Source organism: Aptenodytes patagonicus, chromosome 17 (genome assembly GCF_965638725.1).
Source record: "Aptenodytes patagonicus chromosome 17, bAptPat1.pri.cur, whole genome shotgun sequence".
NCBI lineage: Eukaryota > Metazoa > Chordata > Aves > Sphenisciformes > Spheniscidae > Aptenodytes > Aptenodytes patagonicus.
Genome location: NC_134965.1, coordinates 9272888 through 9295005, shown reverse-complemented (window position 1 = coordinate 9295005; position 22118 = coordinate 9272888). Strand labels below are relative to the sequence as shown.

The window sequence follows — 22118 nt, the reverse complement described above, 5'->3', positions numbered from 1 at the left end:
CGGTGGGAGGTCTGGAGAGGAGAAGGTTTTGTTCTGTTCTTCCTCTGACCCCACAGGAGCTGGTTCTCCAGCAGCGCGCTGGGCTCTCGGCTTGCCAACTGCCGGGTGGAAAGGAGGGTGAGTGGACCCTGGGCATGGTCCCCAGCTGTGCCCACCCCTCAGCGGGTATAAACATCTCTAACTCCTACCATCTGGTTCTAGCTGTGCCCCGGAGGCCTGTAGAGGGGGCATCCTCTTGCCAAGGGAAAATGAGGTCTGGAGTGCAGTCTCTGCTACAGTATCCTTAAGCCTTGCTGTAGCCTCTGGCAAGGAACAAGCAGGCTGGACTTGGTGTCTCTCCAGGAGGCGAGGATATTGCAGTTTGGGAGGAGAGTTTTCCCCAGATGCGCAGAGGTGCGGAAAAGCATTGGGATTTTTTTATTTTCCCTCTCCATGCATCTTTCATCCTGGAAAAGAGGATTTCTAGTGAAGCTGTTAAGCCCCATGTAAACAAGGTCATCTGCCAGCTTGGCTGCATAACAGCAAAATACTCCAGGGCAGGTAGAGGCCTGCTTTGAAAGAGAAAGCCACCGAGAGCCTGTGCGAGTCCTAGAGCTGGCTCCTCTGCCCCAGCAGTGCTGGCGAGCAGGGACGGGTTCCAGGGACAGCAGAGCCCTGGCCTCGAGGCGAGGCGCTGCGGTGACACCAGCAAACCCAACTGTTCATAGTCTGATGCATAGGGGGAGGGGTGGTGTTCCTCGAGTCCTAATCAGTCCTCATCTCACCGTCTCCTCCTCCTCCCATCCTAGTTTGTCGCCCAGCTGCTGGGTTTCCTGATCAGCGTGGTCAGCTCCATCTTCTGTGGTCACTTGGGGAAAGCCGAGCTGGATGCTGTGACGCTGGCCGTCTCCGTATGTATTACTCTGATTCTGCTCTGATTTAAAACATACAAATTATGTGTCACCAAAAAAAGAAGAAGAAACCAAAACCTGTAGGAATGTGTATGTGAGGACCCTGTGCGTAAGCACAGCCTGATGCAATGCAAACACCGCATCCACCAAACCGTTCTTTCTTTTGCCCTGAGCACGGGCAGGAGATGGGAACTGAGCAGTCAGTGACTGTGCCAGTGCAAGGCCAGCACCTGGGCAGGGAGCTGGCGCCTGTGACCAGCTCTCTGGACCCACCAGACCTGGGGGTGTGCATGTGGCTAGGAGCAGCGCTGTTTGTGGTCCTTTAGATATTTACCCCTTGCTAGAGGATCCTTTTCCACACCAGAGGAGAGAAGAGGCTATTTAGGTAACAAGAATGTGTTATTCTGAGAAACAGAGAAGGGCTGGAAAATTCCCAAAAACTTGTACCAGAACTGTCTCCCCACCCAGCTGGGAGGGACACAGTGCTTTGGGCCAGGTCCCCTGTTACCCTCCCTTGCAACCCAAGTCCCTTGTCTCTCCTCCAGGTTATCAACGTGACAGGCATCTCCATCGGTTCTGGTTTAGCCTCAGCATGCGACACACTGATGTCCCAGGTCAGTAGCAGCTCCCCCTTTCTTGTGCCTGACAGGGCTCGATTGGTGGTGTCTCGCCTCCTGTGCAGCGTGATCTGGGCACAAAGGGCGGGAGGATGGTAGCTTCCAGCCAGCCGGGGGGTACAGATGCACTGGCTGGAGCCTGCTCCCTCCCTGCAGCTCCCCCAAGGAGCCCTGGGTCATCCATGGGCGGCAAAGGGGCGTGCAATCCACCTGAGAGCCAGTTAAGCCCAACCAGCCTGGCACTAGCCACTGCAGGGCGTGGGAAATGCATTTAATCAGCCTGTTGCTGCGCTGAGTCCTGAGCATCTGCCCAGACCGTTTGGTTCCCTGTTACACTTGCCTTGGTCTTCTCTCCTGACTCAGACATATGGCGGCAAGAACCTGAAGCAGGTGGGCACCATCCTGCAGCGGGGGATCCTCATCCTACTGCTGTGCTGCTTCCCTTGCTGGGCGCTCTTCATCAACACCGAGCGGATCCTCCTGCTCATCCGACAGGACCCCGAGGTCTCCAGGTCAGGGGTGAGATCGAGCCCTTCTGGATCAGGCATTTGGCTGTGTAGTGTTGAAATCAAGGCTCTGTGGAGCTTGAGTGCAACGCTGCTTGGCTTGGCTCTTGCTTTGCTGTATCATTAACTGGGGAAACAACTCTCTTTCCAGGTTAACTCAGGTCTACGTGATGATCTTTATTCCAGCGCTTCCTGTAAGTTGCTGCTAAAGCTGTTAGAAGCTCTGTATCCCCCGGTAACATTAAGGGAAAGGAGGGAAGGTCTTTGCTGTGTGGATCACAGGGCAGCATGGTTTAGGGTTTTACAACATGCCCCTTGGTCTTGGGCCTTAAGAGATGTGTATTGGCCAGCAGCTGCTGGACCAGCAAACATGCACTCTTTGATCTTACTGCGCAAAGGCTTTTACTGCGCAAAGGCTTTTACTGAAGGCCACGTCTCTGCACAACATGTAACTGGCGATGGACATTGGAACCAGGGGCTCCAGGGCTCACTCTTAGCTCTGAGATAAAGGCTGCAGCTTGCTGTTCGCACACACTCCTAGCTGCCGGGCTCTTGGCTAATTACCCTGACTCCTCTAAGACAGGGAGCAGTACCCCTGGGGAATAAGGGTCTGTAGGTTAATCCTTTCTTCCAAGGCTTCTCCTATGAGGAAGCATAGGAGATTTCCCATTTGGAGACTGATCTCTCTTCCCAGTGGGAATGGGAGGTGCCTTTTGTTACTCTTGGCTTTGGGTGCAGCCAGTGCTGGCAGATGCCACGCTTCGACCAGACCACAGGAGCAGGGTGTTGGGCAGCATGCCTGGCTGGGGCACCCCGAGAAGGTGGTGCGGGGAGCTGAGGGAAAGACCTGTCTGTGAGTGTTAAATGGTAGCTGGCTGTTGAACCATAGTGCGGCAGTGCTGATGAAATGAATCTTGACTTTTGCAGGCGGCGTTTCTGTACCAGCTGCAGACAAGATATTTACTAAGTCAGGTATTGTATAACTAGCCAGGTTCTGGGCCACAGATTAAAGGTATTCCTAGGAACATGGATAAAGTTGGGGATCTAAGTTCATCCTGTTCTGGGGAGAGCTGGGCTGAGGAATGTGTGATGCACAGCCCCTCAGCCGGCCCTGCAGGGCAGGGACAGCTCATGGGAACCACACTTAGTTTGCTCCATTTCCCCATTGCTACCTCCCAAGTCTGCATTTTATTGATTGCACCAGCTCTTGAGCCCTGCACGCTACCTTCTGCATGTCTAACGCAATCCAGCTTTACCTGAAAGAGGAGCTGCCTTTCTCCTTGGGCATTGCTGAAGGTCTCCCCTGTGTTCGCCGGATGGGGCTTGGGCGGTGTTGGGGAAGCAAACTGCAAAGTCTCTCCTTGGCTTCCAGGCGATCATTTTGCCTCAGGTGTTGACGGGGATTGCAGCCAACATCCTCAATGTGGCCATGAACGCCTTCTTCCTATATGCGCTGAAGCTAGGCATGGTGTAAGTGTGAGCAGAGGTGGTGACAGCCTCTCCCTGGGTGCAGGGGTTTGCTCAGGGTTGGGGGGGTGTGCTGGGTGCCCGGTTCTGCCACCCTCTGCACCCAGCCAGCTAGCCTGCAAAGATAAGGCTGGAGGGATCTGCCCCATATCTGCAGCAAGGCTTGCATGGGTGCCACCAGGTCTCTTCTGCTGTAGCTGAGGGGACTGGGGAGGATGTCATTTGTAATCTGCCTGTCTCTCTCCCCAGGGGCTCTGCCTGGGCTAACACTGTTTCTCAGTACACCCAGGCCATTCTCCTCTTCCTTTACGTGTGGTGGAAGAAGATCCATGTGGAGACCTGGGGAGGTACTGTTCATAGCTTAATCCTTCAAATCCCCGGTGTCTGGCCCTGGGGATTTGGCACTGTCACCAGCACCTGAGAAAGGGATTACCGTCCCCTCATGGCAGGAAGATGCTGGAGCCATGTCCTCAAGGCCTTTACTGTAGCTCCAAGTACATTCTTGTTGATCATCCTGTCTCAGGAATTCAGCATGGTACAGCACCAAGACTAGACCAATGTCCTGTGAGCTGCAGTAGTGATTGTCCTCCGAGAGTGTCCAGAAGAGCATATGGCTCCCCTTCGGGGGAGGAGAGGGAGAACATGCATTCATTTTGCTTCACCTCCTCATTGCAGGTTGGACCAGGGACTGCCTCCTGGACTGGGGCTCCTTTATCTGGCTGGCGGTGCCCGGCATGCTCATGATGTGTATTGAATGGTGGACCTTTGAGATCGGGAGCTTCTTGGCAGGTGAGTCCGAATCTCCTTTTTCCTCTGGTTCAACAGGTCATCTTCCAGCCATGCCTGCTCTGGTGGCTGCCTCTTGAGTGTGTCCCCAGAGCACCTCCTGCCAGCAGCCTCCTCGCCTGCAGGGTTGGTTCTACAGGGTGCTGCATCTGTTAGATGGGAACCCTGTAGTCACTGCCTCCTTGTCAGCAAAGGAGGCGTTTAATTCTGACCTAATGAAGAAAGTGATGAATCTCTTCCAGGGCTGCTCAGTGTGGTGGAGCTGGGCGCGCAGTCTGTCATCTACGAGCTCTCCTCTGCGGCATACATGGTAAGGGCTGAGTGTATTAAACCAAGATCAGCCTGGGAAGAGCCCCCAAACAATGGTCCTGCAGATCAAGGCTGGGGAGGGAAGCAGGAGTCAGTACCAGGCAGGTGATGACTCTCCGGCCTGCTGTGCGGCTGCACATCCAGGGGTGGGCTGCAGATGGAAAACCCCTTTACTGCAGCAATGCCAATTTGCTCCAAATTCCCTGCTGGGGAAGAAAACTGCTGCAGGCTCTATTGCCACTCACCACCTCCTTGTCTCCTGCTACTCAGGTGCCTCTGGGCTTCAGCGTGGCTGCGAGTGTCAGAGTGGGCAATGCCTTGGGATCGGGGGATGCGGTGCAAGCCAAGACCTCCTGCATTACTGCCCTGCTGTGCACAGGTCAGCCCAGGTCCTGCAGAGAGGAATAAAGGGGCAGGACATGCTGCCCTTGAGGCAAGCAATTTGATTATTTCTTTTTCTTTCAGAAGTTTTTGCTGTCGTGGTTGCAACATTACTGGGAACCCTAAAGGATGTGGTGGGATACATCTTCACCAATGACAAGTGGGTCAACGGCTTTCTTTTGAGTATTATTACCTTCTTGGAGGGTGTGATTTATATCCCAGGAGCTGCTCAGAAGCTGCTGACAGAGTTCATAAACCTCCATGTGGCAAACATGTTCCCCAAAGGTTCCTCCCCACTGCCCAGTTTCACTGGGCAGCACGGATGCTGCTGACACTGGGACACTACCATGGTGGTACCTAAGCTGCATGCATCCCCTCAAGTCTCATGGGCTGGGATCAAGATTTGTAGCTGGCCAAGGGAGATATGTCAGAACAGAGTCCCTTGGGACCAGGCCATGCTGCTTTCCCTGACCAGTACGTACATCTTCCCAACAGGGAGATCGTTATCTTGGTGTCCAAAGTGATGATCATCTTTGCTCCATTCCACTTGTTTGATGCAGCAGCAGTGAGTATTCCAGTATGTGGAGCGATTCCTCTCTGCAGGTTGGGGTGCAATGGAGAGTGCGAAGCTACCTCTAGCTCTTTTTTGATCTGTTAAAACGATACAGAGAAGCAAACTGATACTGTCAAAGCAGCTGCTTGCATTACCTATAGCACCTCAGTGTCCCTTGTGCTTGTCGTTGCCCATTGGCATTGCTGCAGAACCACCCAGTTCTTTCTCCCTCTTTTCCCCCGGCAAGGCTTCAGCTTTTTACTAGCTTGTCAGAGCAGGACAAGTGAGCAGCTGGATGTTCAGAGATATCAGGTACTTGCAGCATAGCAGCAGTGCTTATACAACTTGTTAGATAGTAATTTCAGCCTGTTTCCTCCTGTCATGTCCCTGGGAGAGGGTCCCAGGCAGTGTGGAAAGCGCTATGGGGTCTGCTGGCACACCTCTCAGCGTCCGCAGACAGCTCCATATTCTGCATCTGGGTCGGCGGCTGGAACGAGAGGAGCCCTGCACCATGTGCTCTGCGATGTGGCTTTGGTCCCTCCTGGCTCTGCGGGACAGTGCTGTGGGTTCCCCTATTCACGGGGCTGTGCCATACCTCAGAGCTGTGGTGGTACCTTCCATAGCACGCGCTGTCCCATGCATTGATCCCTCTGCCTGCTTTCCTTAGGCGACCTGCGGCGGCGTGCTGCGGGGCACAGGGAAGCAGAAGATGGGTGCTATCGCCAACGCCATCGGCTATTATGCCATCGGCCTGCCCATCGGCATCTCACTGATGTTTGCGGCTAAGATGGGGGTGTTAGGTACGTGTGTCCTCCATTTGGCATCGGGAGTCTGGCTCTGTACGAGCTGCCAGCACTGCTTCTGCTGGGCCAAACCCTGTGCCTTGAGCAAAGGCTCAGCCCTGGAACTTGTGCTCAGATCCTCCTTCGGCTTGGTGGGGCTGGATTGCACACAGAAGTGTTTATCTGAGGCAGGTTCTGAGTAGCCTCCATCAAATGGGGGCTGAGATGTCCCAATAAATCCAGGCTTGCTCCCAGCATAGCACCCCCCCAGGAGCTGTTTCCTCTCGCAGCCCCTCAGGGCAGCTCTCCCATCGAGACTGGGTTAGACATGGGGCAATAATCTGTCCCCACCGAAGTCCTTGGGCATCGTGGCAGTGGCTGGCAAAAGCAGGCTTTCCTCAAGCCGTCCCTGAAGTAACTTTCCATTGCTGCAGGTCTGTGGGTGGGGATGATCATTTGCATCTCTCTGCAAGCCGTTTCCTTCTCCACTTTTGTCATGCGCATGGATTGGAAGAAAGCTGCAGAAGAGGTGAGACTTGTGCTTCTCCCTAGTAACTCTTAAAAGGTGTTAGGTGAGTTCCTGTCCCAGTACAATGCCACAGCCCTCTGTGAGGAGGCAAAAGTGAAATGGGATCTGTCCCTCTCCTGTAGCAGAGGAGCAATTTGGTGCTGAGCATGCTTGCTTTGGGAGAGTGGAGGGAAGAGGCTCAGCTTTGCTTGGCTGGGCAGGACATCCTTGCTCGGAGAAGAGCAACTCTTCCGTGTGTTTCTAGGCTCAAGTCCGAGCTGGACTGAAAAAACAACTGGAAGATGTGAACTCCAATGGCACAGCTGCTAACAAAGCATCAGCTGTGGGTATGTAATCGGGCCTGACAACAGGGAGGGAGCCCAAATTCTCCACCCAACCCTTCCTTCACAGTCACAGCAGCCGTGTCTGTCCTGCAGGCCCAGATGGCTGGAAAGAGCACAATGTCTGGTGCTGGTCCCAGGCCAGTGGCACTTCTCCTGTACTTAGTAATGGGGTACAAGATACCCTGTTACCCCTGTCACCACCCTGGCTGCTCCAGGGAAGAGCCTGGACTGCCAGCCAGTGTCTGCCTTACCTGGGAACATCTGCCACTTTGCTGCGGCATGTCCCAGTGTCCCTGAGCCTTGGGAAAGGACCCTCAGGACTGTCACTAGCGCTTGTGCAGCATCAGACTGGGATCCCCTGACTTTGCAGCTCAGCTTCCCTGCAGCACTCACCTTTCTGTTACACAGATTACATCTCCCTTGACACGGACGCTGTGGTCCTGCCCGAGAGCGTCGTGGAAGGTGAGAGGCAACCTGACCACCAGCTCATCACACAGGAGGTGCCTGCTGTCGTCCCTGCTCCTCCCGCTGTGGTATGGAGGGCCCTGATCATCCGCCGCGTGCTGGCTGCTGCCGCTGCCATCGCTGTCCTGCTGGTGGGCATACTGGTCCGGCTCCTGACTGGCAATAGCTAGAACCAGTGACACTGGGGAGCTGTGCGTAGAGCGGGAGGGCAGGTGATAATGTCCCAGGAGGATGGTGCAGGGGAAGGAATTCCCCCTCGGTTCCTTGTAAAGAGTCACTTGACTCAGTTTCTGGTTAACTCACAATGTTTTATCCCACATGCAGAGTTCTTAAAGGGGGTGAGGATGTGGCATCTGGGAAGAAAGTGCTTGAGAGCTGGCCCCTCTCCTGCACTGCACCAGGATGTCACTTGTGGTAGGCGGGGATGTATCCTGGAGCTGGTCTGAGAAGGAGACAGGGACCTTGTGCTGCTGCCCTGCTTCCTACTCCCTGGGGCCATTTGTCCATGTCATTTGCTAATGGCAGAGGCTCGTGCTGCCCACAGCATGTTTCCTCATGCACCCGTCTGTGCCAGCATCTTGGCGTGGCAGAGCCCACTCGCTACCGCTGTGGCAGCACAGAGCAAGGCTGATTTTGTTGGAAGATGGCTGACCCCTCTGACTGCTGCCGGGGCGTTGGGCGCTGGCTGCTGGCCCTGCTCTCCCTGCTGCATGGCAGGCACAGGGCCTAAAGCAACTCTTCTTTGCACTTTTGTAAGGTGGGATTTTGATACAATAAAGTTTTCTGAGTAAACGTTGGCCTTCTAATGTGGTGTGACCATGACCCTGGTCATTGGCATGACTAACTGTTAGAGGGGAGACGTGTGCCTGGTTTGTGCAGCACGGCAGGCTTCTACAGGGCATAGCCTCAGCCTCCTGGCCCTGCAGTTTGGGGCTGGCTCTGGGTGCAGCGGTAGCCAGGGTCTTGTTTCAGCAGGGCTCACAGAGCACGCTGTGCCCCTCAGGTACCAGCAGGGTTTGTGCGCCTCGATTGCTCTCACACTGTTGCTGAGCTGCACGGGAGAGGGTGGTGTGGTGCACAACCCTCCAGAGCCGTCAAGGAACCGCCGTATGTCTTAATGCAAATGCACCAGCACTGCCTGCCCACCCCTGCCCTCAGCACCAAGCCCCTCAGGACCTGTCCCATGCTCTTACCTGCAGCTGTATGACAGCAGCGAGGCCACTGCCTCTGCCGTGTGGCGCGTGCACAGCTGTTGGAGGTGAATAACAGCCAGCCAGTGCATGGCACCTCCCTGCCACCTTGCAACCCTCCTGGCACTTGCGCTGGTTGCCTGTGGCTGGGAATGAAAAGACATGACATAAAGGAGCTTGAAACAGCCATCAACCCCTGCCCAGATGTGGGGAGGATGTGGAAGACTGTGCCCTGCTCAGAATCCAGCTAGTTTTGGGATGGGAGCCTGGGGAGATGAGGAAGCCTGCCTTGCTCTGCCCTGGGGGCTATGGGAGCCCACCTCCTGCTCTGTGCAGGAGAGGGTCTGCACCACGGCAGCAGCTCCCCTCCGCCTCCCCTGCCCTGTGGTGGGCCAAGGCAGGACGCTATATTTGGCCTGGCGGAGCGGTGCCGGTGAAACCCGACGCTGCCGTCCTGTGCGAGGCTGACAGCTGGAGCCAATGGGGCCGGCTTGTCTTGGCCGCCGCCGCGCTGCGATGAGAGGGGCCGAGACGGGCAGCAGCCCCGCCACTGCCGGCGGCAGCTCACCAGAGACCGCACACGGACCCATGAATCCTCCATCGCTGCTGGAAGAGGAGGATGACCCTCCAGCCCACCAGCCGGCAGAGCTGCGGCAAAGCAGGAGAGAGGTAGGAGGGCTTTCGGGAGCGATTTGGGAAGACTCAGTCCCTACACTGGCTTGGGGCAGGCAGCAAGCACTTTGCACCGCACGACCGGGCCCTTCCGCGCTGCTTACAGTGGTGCACAGGACCCTCACTGGGCTCTCCAGCTCCGTGCCCTGCCCTGACCCACTGCCTGCACTTCCTATCGCCGGCGCAGCTGCCGACAGCAGGGAGCATGCGGTTGGCTTGGCCGGCCCCGGCTGAAGTTCACCCCACTGTGGTTACACATTGCTCACCCTGGCAGGGTGATTTTAACAGAGCGCGGAGGAAGAGGGTTGTTGCACTCCCCTGGCAGAGCAGCAGCATGAAGCAGGCGAACCTCCCCGAGGAGAACGGCTTCAGCGAGGCGATGGCCACCGGCCGGCACGATCTCGCACCCGGCAGCTGTGGGAAGAAACGCCGCTGGCTTCAGCGCCTGGTCCCGGGCAACTTTTGGGAGGATGCAAAGAAGCTGCTGGTGCTGGCGGGGCCGCTGGTAAGGACCCCGGGAGGAGAGCGCTGGCACGCAGGGGTGGCTGCAACCGCAGCCCAATGCCGCAGACACCCTGGGGAGTGGGTCCCTCAGCCAGCGGAGCCCAGCTGACATGAAACCTCCAAGAGCTCCCGGAGAAGACGGACCTGGAGTGCTGCTAAACACCTGTCAAGGGGCTTGAAACCTCAGATCAGCTTCACCTCACATTTCAGGGGGATGGGGTTGCTTGACTGGTTATATGCACTCAGCTGGACATCTCCCCCCAGAACGGCCGCCTCTGATCACCTCCGTCTCTGACCTTCGCCTCTCCTCTTCCCCACACTTAGATCCTGATCCAGCTGCTGATCTTCCTGATACATCTCGTCAGCTCCATATTCTGCGGCCACCTGGGCAAGGTCGAGCTGGCCTCTGTCACGCTGGCCATCGCTGTAAGCATTCCCGGGGGCTGCCCCGCCGCCAGGCACCAGCTCCCACCAGCTGACGCTGGGATGGGATGTGGGAACGGAGGCGGACAAGGACAGAGGAGATTTCAGACTCCCGCTTTTCCTTTTAGCCCCCCTTCCTATCTAAAATGCTCATATGCTCTTTTTTTTTTTAATCTCCTGTTTCCAGGTTATAAATGTTACTGCCATCTCTGTAGGTTATGGTTTGTCTTCGGCATGTGACACCTTGATATCGCAGGTGGGTACGAGATGCTGGTGCTTGTCCTGGAGACACGGGGTTTTCCGGCATCGGCTGATGCTGCCCAGGTGCTGCACTGCACCCCGGCTGCACCTGTGAAGCTTGTCCCCCATAACAGGGAGCTCTGTGCTCCCCTTAAAATACCAAATCCTTCCCGGGTGGTCAGGGCTGCTCCATGCTCTGTGGGGTCCCTGTCCCCCCCAGCACCAGCGTGCTGCCAGCGCAGCAGAGCTCACTGTCCTCTCGCCTTGCAGACCTATGGCAGCAAGAACCTGCTGCGCGTGGGGGTGATCCTGCAGCGTGCCACCCTCATCCTCCTGCTCTGCTGCTTTCCCTGCTGTGCCATCCTCATCAACATCGAGCAGTTCCTGCTCCTTATCCGCCAGGACCCCGAGGTCTCCAGGTCGGGTGGTCCTGTGGCCCAGACACCACTGCCTCGTCCCTCCCTGGCATGGCAGGGCTGGGGGGACGGTGGCCATGGCCCCTCGCTGACCGTACCTCTCGTGCCCCCCCAGGTTAACCCAGCGCTACGTGATGGCGTTTGTCCCTGCTCTCCCGGTGAGTCCCTGTGGGCACCCTGGATGCTGGCCACACACGGGGACCGGCCATCCTGCTCCTATTTTCTACCACAGCAGCACAGCCCCTGCTCAGTCCTGGCCTCATCTCATCCACCAATTTCCTTTTCAGGCGGTTTTTCTGTATAACCTGGAGACAAGATACCTGCAGAACCAGGTGGGTCCTGCTGCCCTCGCACCCACCGGGTGGGGTCAGCCTCACCCGGTTCAGCCCGGCCCAGGGCTCCCCTCGACCACGCACCTGGGGTTTTTGTGCTCACTGTTCCCGGTGGCAAGACAGCTTTTATCCCCAACCACTGCCCAGGTGCCCCGGAGCAGCTCTGACCCTGGAGATCACCCCATCCCACAGCCAGTTATATCCATCTGCCTGATGGACCTCCCTTCACACTTCCCCTCGTCAGGGATTTACCTCCAACACACTCATTTTCCAAGCAGGCGACATCATCAGAAGCTTATTTTTTGGCTGGGAAAGCCGCTGAGCACAGGGCTGGCAGGGACCTTCACACCTCTCTCCCGAAGCTTTTGTGAAGGTGCCGTAGCCCCCATCTCCTCCTCTTTGCAGATGATCATGTGGCCGCTGGTGCTGAGTGGGATCATTGGCAACGTCGTCAACGTGATCACAAACTGCATCTTCCTCTACGTGCTCCACTGGGGCATCACGTGAGTAGCGCCCACGTCCCACGGAGGGGAAAACGCAACACCTGGCAACGGCAAGGGACTTTTCAAGGACGTCAGCACCACCAGGCGCGGCCGAGCATCCGGCGCTTGCAGGGGCATGGCGGGACGTTACGCTCTGGCACCCCAAGCCGGGGAGGCGTGAGCAGGATGCCGACAACCTTTCTCATTTCCTTTCCAGGGGCTCTGCCTGGGCCAACACCATTGCTCAGTATTCACAAACCGTTTTCTTGTTCCTGTATATTATAGGCAAGAAACTCCACGTGAAGACCTGGGGAGGTAAGGGCATCTCCCTCTGGGTCCCGCTTTACATGAGTGTTCATGAATCTTCAACCACTTCTATCAAGTGAATTCTGTTAGTCCTGATGGTGAAATATTAACCTCAGCCCGGTACGCCCCGGGAACGCTGTGCTGCTTTGGTGGCAGCACATCATGCGCAAGCGTTGGCAGAGCACCGCACTGGGCAGTAAACATTAATTCTGGAGAAATGAGACTTTCTGCTGAGGCTTTGTAGGGTTCAGGCCCGAAGCCGGATGAGCACAGACACAGGCACGAGGTTGTCCTTAGACACTCTGCTCTGGGAGGAATGAGCTGAGGGTTGCACCGCTCTGCGGCCCATAGGATGGCATCAGCAGAGCTCGTATGTGCACGCTCTGCTGCTGGAGGTCCTATGGAGCTGAGGAGCATTGTCCTGGTGGCTCTGCAAACAGGAATGGCACCTCCAGCTGCCTCGGGTGCTCTCGAGGATGTAACATGGCCAGTCTGGTCATCCATCAGGTGACATTTCTTCTCTCTGCAGGCTGGTCCAGCGAGTGCCTGCTGGAGTGGGACAGCTTCACCTCCCTGGCTGTCCCCAGCATGCTCATGACATGCATCGAGTGGTGGACCTACGAAATCGGGAGCTTCTTGATAGGTCAGTGGAGAGGGGGAGTTGTGACCCAGAGCGGCATCCACGGCAGTCGTGGGGGCTGAGAGCGGCTCTCCGCCGGGCGCCTGAACCCAGAGCTGACCCGCTCCTCTCCCCCAGGCCTGCTGAGCGTCATAGAGCTCTCTGCCCAGTCCATCATCTACGAGGTGTCCGTTGTCGCTTTCATGGTAAGGGCTGGGGGTTATTATTTCCGACCAGGGCTCCCTAGGGACAGTCCAGTACAGACACCCAGCAAAAATCAGCTCCAGCAAATCTCCATCTTCCCCCTCTGCGCTTAAGCCTCTCCCTCCTCCTGCCTATCCCTCCTACGGAGATGTTTTAAATTAAATCCTGAACTCTGTCTCCCTCTCTGCCGGGTGGTTATTCCGCTCTCTGCGATGGCCCCGTTACCCTGATGCACATGCGAGCCTCAGCCCTGTGGTTACAGATCCCCTTGGGGCTCGGCATGGCCGCCAGCGTGCAGGTGGGGAACGCGCTGGGCGCTGGCGACGTCGAGACGGCCAAGAGATCCTCCTCCACCAGCCTGCTCTGCACAGGTCAGGCAGCCCGCGCGCCAGGAAGCCTTTGCCGGGGCTCCTTCCAGGCGCAGCAGGAGCAGGGAGCGTTTGCAGTTCTTTGCCCGCGGCACACACCGGTGTCCCCTGCTCTCTCCCTTTGGCTGCTCCCGAGCTCCCCGTCACGGCCGGGCCAGGCTCAGCACTTTGCTCTGTTTTTCAGGGGTTTTTTGCATAGCTGTGGGGGTCATTTTAGCTGCCACGAAGGACATGCTGGGATACATCTTCACCAGCGACAAGTGAGTGCCGCCGGCTCCCGGCCCCAGTGTGCAGAGGTTGGTTCCCAGAAGCGATCATTGGCTCTTCTCTGTCCGCAGGGAGATCGTTGACTTGGTGGCCTGGGTCATACCTGTCTACATTGTCTTCCACTTGTTTGAAGCCATGTGTGTAAGTCCCTGGGGATGCTGCTACTTTTGGTAGGGGACCTCGGTGCTGAGCAGCAGAATCGCAGGTCGGTCAGTTGGGGGTCCCTCAGGCTGCGGGTGGGCACCGGCACATGCACTGGGACCCTGCAGAGCTCCTGGGGTCACCCCTTAGAAAACACTAAGTGCACAAAGAAATGCTGACCCACAGGACCGGGCAAGGACACAGGAATAACCGGGCAGAGGCGGGGAGCTGTTTCATCACCAGGCTGGTTCACCAGCCCCCAGGCAGTGGCAGAGCCCCGAATCTGGCCGAGGCGGCGCTCCCGGCCCTGGCCCCAGCCCCTCTCCCTCTCCCCGGCAGGGCACCTGCAGCGGGGTGCTCAGAGGCATAGGCAAGCAGAAATTCGGTGCCATCCTCAACGCCGTGAGCTACTATGGTGTGGGTCTGCCCCTGGGAGCCGTGCTGCTCTTCGTGGCCAGGATCGGCGTCATAGGTACCCACCCCTGGGCATGCAGCTCTGCGTGCCCCCAAATCCCCCGCGGGTAGATGCGGCTCCCCCCAGCTCCACCGATGGCTCGCCATGACTCTCTCACCTGGCTCTGCCCTTCTACCTGGCTGGGGACTGGACACACTGGGGTGGCCCCTGCAACTACTGAGAGCTTTTAATTATACTGGGAAAAAGCAACCACTGCCAGGTCTGCTGGGCAGCCCCGCAGCAGGCACCCACGTGTGGGTGCCCCATCCCCGTGTCCCTGCTGACCTCAGTGACATCCCCTTTCTTGACTCACTGTCCCGAGATGCCATCTCAGTTGGGTTTGCTCCGGCCATGGCACCCAGCTCACACCGGCATGCCCTCTGCAGGCCTCTGGCTCAGCATGCTCGTCTCCGTCTTCATCCTCTGCACCTGCTTCATCGCCTACATCTCCCGTATGGACTGGAGGAAGGCGGCCGAGGAGGTAACCCGCGCGCCCACAGCATCGCGCCCTGCCAGTGGGAAGGTCCTCAGTGCCTTGGCTGGGATCGCAGCGGGATGACTCAGCATCACGGGCTTGATCCCACGGGCCAGTGCTGCCCAGGGCTGTTCTCCGGTGCCCCCAGCAAAACCCAGTGCTCCCGTGACCGCAGCCATGTCCCTGTACTCGGTTCCCTCCCACACGTGCACTCAATGGCCTCAAGGTTTTCCTCTGCGCCTGGTGCCACCCTTGGTTGGGGACATGAAGCACAAAGCAGACGGGGTGACCGAGGCTACCTCAACCCTGCAGCCCTGAGCATCACCTTGTGCCCCAACAGCTCCAGGGTTTCCACCAGCCAGCATCTCTCATTTTGGGCATCTTTCCATTTCCAGTGCCATTTCCAGCCAGACAAACCCCATGAGAGGCAACATGTTGGCTCTGCTCGGTGGGGATTTCCCACACCATGCACTGCCAGCTAAACCCAGCACGTTCCCTCCCCCAGGCTCAGCACCGCGCAGGAGTGACCCAGCCTCTGCCGGAGCAGCCGAACCCGGGCCCCGAACCCTCCTGCAAGGCGCTTCACTCTGGTGTGGGGCCAGCCCCACCGCCCCACGATTACCCCCCCGCCATGGCAGTGAGGGGGTGCGTAGGTATGGCCAGGAGCTGCGCACAACGGGATGCGGGAGCCGGGCACTGCGCGCAGTGGTGGGTTTGGGTGCGGAAAGGGTCCCCAAGGAGTCACATAAGCCAGGAACAAGCCCAGGAAATGGGGGTGCAGCGCAGTGCTGGTGATGCCCTCAGTTACTGGGAAAACAGTAATTACAAGGGTGGGCTCGGGAGGGTGACGGAGGCTGGCAGGGGGATGACCTGGAGGGATGGGGCACCCTGGGCAGTTCTCACCTTGCAGTCACCAGGTCCCACCGAAGCTCCATTGAGGGCTGGGCATCTCCATGCTCTGGGCTGCTTGTAACGTGCTTTCAGACCTCAGACAAAACCCTCCCAAGAAACACCTCAATCCCCCCAAAAGCCCTCAGCGACGCTGCCCCGTTCTCTTGCAGCGGGAGTGGATGCGCAGAACGGCGTCATGCTCACAGGCATCACCAGGATAGAGGGACCGACGTACCAGCTGGAGCCCCAGGAAGCCACGCCTGCCACGTCCCCTCCGGCCACCGCCGTGGCCACCAAGGAGCTGATCATCCGGCGCGCGCTGGCAGTGGCTGCAGCCGTCGCAGTACTTGCGCTCGGCATTGTCATAAAGCTGACGACCAGCAAACACTGACTAACAGCAGGGACTCTGGGGACTTTGCTTTGGGGGTGAAAGCCCCTCTTGACGGATGGACGTACAAAGCACAGACTGGCCAGCGAAAGAATCCAGCACACGCCTGTCCCATGGGAGCCAAAGGGCCCCCATCAGCATTTGGCAGCATCTGCTCAGACATCGCTCGGGAATGGGCCCCGCAGCTGCTCCAACACCCAAAATGCTGCTCTGGGCTGCCCGACGCACAACCGAACGTGCGGGTAACCCCCCCCCAGCCCGTGCTGCCGGCTATCACCCGCCAACCGGAGCCGAGCACAGCCCGGCTCACACCACTGCTCCGTGACAAATGCCAAATAAAGAATAAACCCAGCTGGACTCGAGCTGGCTCCTTTGGGTGGAGGCTGAGGGCAGGGCTCAGGCTGGAGCAGGGAAACATCTGACGCTGGGGGCTGCAGCCCGTGCGGGAGGCCGGGACACATGGGTCCTGCCCTGCCCCAGGTGGCCTTCACAGTAAAACAAAGGTTTTATTCAGCAAGGCTCAAGGTCAGCTTTCAGTTACAAGTCTGGAAGTAAAATACTACCAGTAAATCAATAAAAACATTGAAATTCAATTACAGACGAGATGGCTGGCTGCTCAGCCACTCTGGCCAAGGACTTCCCCAGACCTGGGACTCTGGTTGCAGCAATGCCCCTGTCATTGCCCCCAGCAGCCCCAAATGCAGCGCACCAGCAGTGCAGTGGTCCCTGGCACTCCTCGAGTCCTTGGAGCAGAGTGCGGCCACAGCTCAAAAAGCCTCTGCTGTCACCTCAGGTAGCCTTTGCACACTTTGGATGGCTAAAGGTGGTTTCCCCTGCAACAAGACATCACCCGTTCGGTCTTGAGTCCTTTCAAGGATGGGATGCTGCAGGTTCTTAGAGGCTCTTTCCCTCTGCTCTGGGCAGGCTGCTGGGGACAACCAGCCTGGACTGTCCCCATCAATAAGACCCACATTTTGTTAGGTTTATTGCTGGTATGAGACAGCTTTCTATGGGGATCACGTGAGACGTTACGTAGATAAAACAAAGCCAGTCGTTACTGAGCCTGTTGATACCCTTGTGACAAACGATTCCCCCGTTCCCAAGAGCTTTTAGATGGGCTCCTGTTTGCAAAGCAGGGCAGATGCTGCCTCCTCCTACATGCTGCCACTCACTGCTGAGGCATGACCAATGGTGTAGGTCTGGATCGATTCCCACGTTTCAGCAGGAGCCGGAGCCTCCAGCTCGGAGCTTCTCTGCTTTAGGTGCGTTTCATTTGCTTCTACCTCTTCAGCGCATTGGCTGCCTTGGAAGAAAAGAAATTGCAGCAAAAAAATGTTCAGCACTAGGACTGCAAGGAGTGAGTGGCGGGTTACAGGTCCGGTGTGCTGCTGACTGCTGATCACCCCTCTCATCCAGGGGACACCATCTGGAGAGGCACAGAAACAAGGCTGAGTCCCACAGGGAGGGAGCAGAGCCCGAGGCAACAGGGCGATGGAGGCTGAGACCAGGTGGGGCTCAGGGGACAGAGCTGGGAACAGGCACTCACGCGGACAGCAGAGAGCCAAAGCTCACCTTTGCCACCACCGCTGCCACAATCCCCAGCAGGGCGAAGATGACCAGTCCAATTTGGCCCTTGTTAAACCGCTTCAAGAAGAAGAACTTGGCCCAATCCACCTTCTTCTGGCTGCCAGGTGGGTACCGGAGTTTGTGCATAACCTCCATCTTCAGGTCCCTGATCAAGCAGGCGCGGTGGTGGGAGAAGGTCTACCTTGCCATGGTAAGTGCCTATCCCGCTGTTGCCTGAGGGACACAACCCAGGCAGGTCACACCATGCATGGTGACAGTTGCATTTCTTAAATTCTGTTTGGCAGCCCTCAGGACATAGGGAAAGCTTGGTCGCGGTGCTTCTCACACCTGGAGCAGCTGCTCTGCTTCCCAAGGGCAGAGAAGCAAAGAGCAGCTTTAATAACTACCCAGAAATAAGTGAGGACCTGCTCATTGCCTTGAACTGGTGCTCAGGCTGGTTGTGTGCATCCACCCTTGAAATGTTAATGGCACCAGCCCTCTCCTCCCCAGGGCCAGTCCTGCTTCTCCCACAAAATTTACACTGGGGTCGGGGACAGGAGCAACAGGGTCTATTATTTCAAGCAGTGGGACATAACCTGCCATGAGAAACACCCAAGATCTCAGCCCTCTACCCACAGCCAGGCTGTCTCGGCCACAAAGCCATGAGCCTGACAGTGACCGTGGAAACTCAACCAGCTGCTTGGCCACAGGCAACTTCATCCCACACCCCGGCACAGGAGGACTGGAGCTGCAGACAGATGTGCCAGAGGGTTTTCCTCTCCCACTGGCACCAACACTGCTCCAACCACTAATGAGCCTTTTTACAAAGGAATCCACCAGTGAAAATAATGGGAAAATGCAGCTGAAGGTTCCTGAACTGCCAAGCGGGCGAGACGGCACCTGGGTCAGAAGCTGCTGCTGGGAGACTGAAACCAGGTGTACGGGATGGAGCAGGGACTTACCCACACCGCCGAAGGGCAGATCCGGAACCACAGAGTGCTTGAAGATGTCATTGGCTGTCATGCCGCCACTGGAGGTCTCCGATATCACCCGTCTGGTCAGCTACCATGAATGAAAGATGGCACAGAACAGAGGGAAATCAAGACGGGCCACCAACACCATGGCATTTACCAGAGCAGGTGGGTGTCAAGGTGATGCTTGCATCCCCCTTTGTGGGGGGGACAGGCTGTGCTTTGTCCCTTGAGAGAGGCCAGGTTTACATTACTTAAGCACAAGATCCACCCAGCTGGAACAGACACGAAGTGAAAAGGCTCCATCTCAGCGGGACAGGTCGGAGGCTGCTGCACATCAGCCAGAGCCCAGGGTGCTCCACAGCCCTCCCACCCGAACTGCCTGGGGCTGTTGTGTCAGGGCAAAGCCCTGACCTAAATTCCTGAGCTGGCACAACAGAACCAGGAGACTGGGAGCCTCCAACAGCTCTGGGGACACTCGTGGTCCCTCGTGAGGCAAACGCTACGATTCACAAGCAAAGAGGAGTCGACACAGGCCCTGGGGGGAGCCGTGCCTGGGACTGGCCACGTTCAGGATCGAACTGCGCAGAGATGCCTCCGTGGGGGAGCACAGCCCAGACCCACCTTCTTGTTGTTGGAGAAGACGTACAGGGCAAGGGGCTTCTCCCGACGGTTGATGAACTCAATGGCTTCGTCCACGTTCTTCACGGTCAGAATGGGGAGGACCGGTCCAAAGATTTCCTCCTCCATCACCTTTGACTCCGGAGAAACATCGGTGAGGATAGTCGGTGCTGCGGCAAAGAGGAGGGCAGGAGACGGAGTGAGCAGGACAGAAGACGTGGTCGATCACAGGACCTCATCCGGAGCACTGCCTCCGTTCAACACACACCAAGCAAGCCACAGACACATACACAGCCCCCAAAAGGCACCTGCTACCACCTCCCCTCCCCAACAGCTGCCAGAAGCACCTATGAAGCAGGAAGCCTCATCAGCCTCTCCCCCGTGAGCGATCTTCTGCCCATCCAGCAGGCCCAGGATTCTCTTGAAGTGACGCTTGTTGACAATCCTTTCGTAATCCGGAGACGACTTCACGTCTTCCCCATAGAATTCCTGCCAAAGGGCACAGCAGAACCGAAGCGCTCAACAAACCTTCACAACAACCACAGCTCCAGGGCTGCAGCTACAAAACTCAGACCTGGCCTGTAACGGGGACAACTCCCACAGCATGGGGAACTCCACGCTCACCTGCAGAGTCACCTTGATGTTCTCCACCACTTTGCTCTGGATGGAAGGGTCACAGAGGATGCAGTCCCCAGCCCCCACAGCCCAGCCAACAAAGCCTGCGTGACACCCGCAGTCTGGTGACAATGGCCCAGAGATGTCCAAGTGCCCCACGGGGTCCCTGCCAAGGGCTTGCAACAGCCTGACCTGCAGGCAACATCCAGGTCACAGTCCTTGTCGATGTAGCAGGGGCTCTTCCTGCCCAGCTCCAGGGTGACGGGCGTCAGGTGCTTGGTGGCCACTGCCATCACGATTTTGCCCGCTGTGGAGTTGCCGGTGTAGAGAATGTGATCGAATCTCTGGGTCAGCAGCATTGTCATTTCAGCTGCCCCCCTGCTGACCACGAGGTACAGCTCCCGTGGGGCAAGTGTGTCGGGGTCACCCCAACCCAGTGCATCCCCACAGCGCAGAGAAACCCAGGGAGCGATGCGGGGCCTCACTCACTTGGTCAAGGTACTGGGGAAGGAGATCAGACACCAGCCGAGCCGTGTTCTCGCAGATCTCCGACGGCTTCACCACCACAGCATTCACCTACAAGACAAATGCAGCACGGCCACTCAGCCCTCGTGCTCCTCTCCCGCCTCCCACAGCCCCACGAAGGAGAGGGGCTGCGGTGGGTCCCCACCTGCTGCGATGGCACCGATCAAAGGCTGCATGACCAGGACGAAGGGGTAGTTCCAGGCCCTGATGATCAGCACCACCCCCAGCAGCTCAGGGCAGACATAGGCCTCGTCCCGCATCGTCAGCAGGTCCTTCTGCGCAGGTCAAGGTCCATGATGGCAGCTTGTCCATGGCCAGGGCCAGCTCCTTCAGCACGCCCAGGATCTCATGGCTGTACGCGCTGGGCCCACACTGCAACGACAGGGAGCTTGGGGAGGGGATGGTGAAGGCACCCACCTCCCGCACCCACCACGGCAGCCCAGGGAGGCAGGGCAAGGTCATCTGGGACCGGGGGGACATCAGCAAAAGCCATCTGGCACGGCAAAGGCAGCCTTTGGGGTTGCTGCTTTCTTGAAAGCTGACCACTGTCCATGCACAGCAGAAGGGAGAAACTCCCGACCAAGCCAGACCTTGTACAGATCCACCCTGATGGCTGCCAGGATCTCCTTCTCCTTCTCCTGCACCATCTGCTCCAGGGCCTTCAGCTGCTGCATCCTGAACTCCAGCGAGCGGCACCGGCCTGAGTTGAAGGCGGCTCTCGCCTGTCCAACGATCTGCTGCATCCTCTCCATGGCTGCTCAGCGCTGCGGGGAGAGAGCAGCAAGACCCAGGTCATTGAGGGCTGCTTAGACCTGGGAACACTCAACATGGGGCCACCACCAAGAGATGTCCCACACGGAGCAAGGTTGGGAGATGTCCTCCTCCTCGGGTGACCTCCTGCTCCCAAGGTGACTGCTCAGGGCTCCCACCCTCCGATGCCCCGTCCTACCTGCGCAGGGTCCACCAACAGAGGGCACCTCTCACGGCAACCCAGCATCTCTGGGGATGGCTGATAGATCCTGTTCTGCGGGTGCTTTCTCCTAGCTCGGGGATACCGTTAAACCCACCAGCCACCCTACCCCTCTGCTCACAGGGATGCTCCTGAGGAGCCAAAACATGGAGATGACCGTGGCCTTGGTGGGCAGCTGGCTGGAAGCAGCAGAGCTGTGTGCCTAGACCCAGCCTGCACCCGACTTCCCTGTAACTGCGAGGCCCTCGTGTGGCATCGCAGAAACATGAGGAAAGGTTGCAGCGGTTTCATCCTGCTTCCCGGGAGCAGTCCTTCGCTTTTTAGTCAGGACAAGAGATCTGCCTGCAGTCCCTGCCTAACCATAGGAGACACCGAGGTTCCTTTGCAACTGTTAAAATCTGCCCTTCCCTGCCCGCTGCCACAGCTGCATGCCGCAGCCCCGATCCTGACCGAGAAAGCAGATGACTCATTAAAAAACGAAGAAAAAAAGAAAGTTACCTTCAGAGAAGCTTCTCTCTCTACCAGTCTCCTGCAGCGAGTGCAAGCAGGCGCAAGCCCTTCCCCTGACATGGCTCAGGGCGACCTCTCCTCCCACAAGAGGACAGCTGGCCCAGGCCCAGGGCTCTCGCTAGGTACAAGATGCCCTTTACCCAGATATATCCTCGCGCTGTGAACACGCAAGCCCTGGATCACCGCTTTCAGCCGGGGCAGTGACTCAGCCGCCCATGCGGGATTGTGAGAGACCACGTGGCTTTGCCCATGTTGGGCGCACGAGGCCGGGGCAGCGCTTTCGCATGCCGCAGCAGCCGTCGGGAGCCAACAAACGCAGCCCGCGCTATCGTCTGGATCTGAACAAACCCTGAACGGGCA

At 57.7% G+C, this 22118-nt stretch overlaps 4 protein-coding genes across 6 annotated transcripts; 2 read left to right on the top strand and 2 right to left on the bottom strand.

Moving 5' to 3' along the window:
* The first annotated feature begins 1449 nt into the window (after positions 1-1449).
* LOC143168325 (multidrug and toxin extrusion protein 2-like) lies at positions 1450-8399 on the top strand. 3 transcript variants are annotated; one of them, XM_076354650.1, is made up of 16 exons: positions 1450-1504; positions 1871-2019; positions 2165-2207; positions 2941-2985; positions 3386-3483; positions 3730-3827; positions 4156-4269; positions 4509-4576; positions 4846-4954; positions 5041-5116; positions 5452-5521; positions 6177-6309; positions 6726-6820; positions 7065-7146; positions 7552-7739; positions 7933-7950. In XM_076354650.1, exons 1-16 carry the CDS (start codon positions 1496-1498, stop codon positions 7939-7941), a joined length of 1386 nt encoding a protein of 461 aa, XP_076210765.1. In that variant the 5' UTR covers positions 1450-1495; the 3' UTR covers positions 7942-7950. The 3 variants fall into 3 exon arrangements, with proteins under 3 accessions (XP_076210765.1, XP_076210763.1, XP_076210762.1); XM_076354648.1 differs by having other exon boundaries at positions 3404-3483; positions 7552-8399; XM_076354647.1 differs by having other exon boundaries at positions 7552-8399.
* Positions 8400-9314: 915 nt separating this feature from the next.
* LOC143168347 (multidrug and toxin extrusion protein 1-like) lies at positions 9315-16332 on the top strand. The gene is made up of 18 exons (XM_076354701.1): positions 9315-9467; positions 9745-9975; positions 10299-10400; positions 10585-10653; positions 10908-11056; positions 11169-11211; positions 11341-11385; positions 11791-11888; positions 12085-12182; positions 12703-12816; positions 12931-12998; positions 13259-13367; positions 13549-13624; positions 13703-13772; positions 14112-14244; positions 14613-14707; positions 15207-15354; positions 15763-16332. Exons 1-18 carry the CDS (start codon positions 9315-9317, stop codon positions 15981-15983), a joined length of 2022 nt encoding a protein of 673 aa, XP_076210816.1. The 3' UTR covers positions 15984-16332.
* Positions 16333-17015: 683 nt separating this feature from the next.
* LOC143168346 (aldehyde dehydrogenase family 3 member A2-like) lies at positions 17016-20195 on the bottom strand. The gene is given in 8 exon segments (XM_076354700.1): positions 17016-17406; positions 17553-17745; positions 17747-17780; positions 18509-18608; positions 19142-19308; positions 19486-19627; positions 19763-19844; positions 19886-20195. Coding segments are annotated over 8 exon segments (969 nt in total). The 5' UTR covers positions 20119-20195; the 3' UTR covers positions 17016-17388.
* On the bottom strand, positions 20018-21079 carry LOC143168345 (aldehyde dehydrogenase family 3 member A2-like). The gene is given in 5 exon segments (XM_076354699.1): positions 20018-20060; positions 20243-20329; positions 20424-20563; positions 20565-20650; positions 20869-21079. Coding segments are annotated over 4 exon segments (450 nt in total). The 5' UTR covers positions 21031-21079; the 3' UTR covers positions 20018-20060; positions 20243-20267.
* Between the last annotated feature and the right edge of the window lie 1039 nt (positions 21080-22118).

What these genes read in the sequence shown, in the direction of transcription:
- LOC143168325 (XM_076354647.1), top strand. An exon ending in TCTCCTCTGCGGCATACATG is followed by an intron (nt 4,577 to 4,845) that starts GTAAGGGCTGAG and finishes CCTGCTACTCAG; the next exon opens with GTGCCTCTGGGCTTCAGCGT. An exon ending in TACTGCCCTGCTGTGCACAG is followed by an intron (nt 4,955 to 5,040) that starts GTCAGCCCAGGT and finishes TTTTTCTTTCAG; the next exon opens with AAGTTTTTGCTGTCGTGGTT.
- LOC143168347 (XM_076354701.1), top strand. Translation starts at nt 9,315, where the DNA reads ATGAGAGGGGCCGAGACGGGCAGCAGCCCCGCCACTGCCGGCGGCAGC. An exon ending in CAAGATACCTGCAGAACCAG is followed by an intron (nt 11,386 to 11,790) that starts GTGGGTCCTGCT and finishes TCCTCTTTGCAG; the next exon opens with ATGATCATGTGGCCGCTGGT. An exon ending in GGCAGTGAGGGGGTGCGTAG is followed by an intron (nt 15,355 to 15,762) that starts GTATGGCCAGGA and finishes GTTCTCTTGCAG; the next exon opens with CGGGAGTGGATGCGCAGAAC.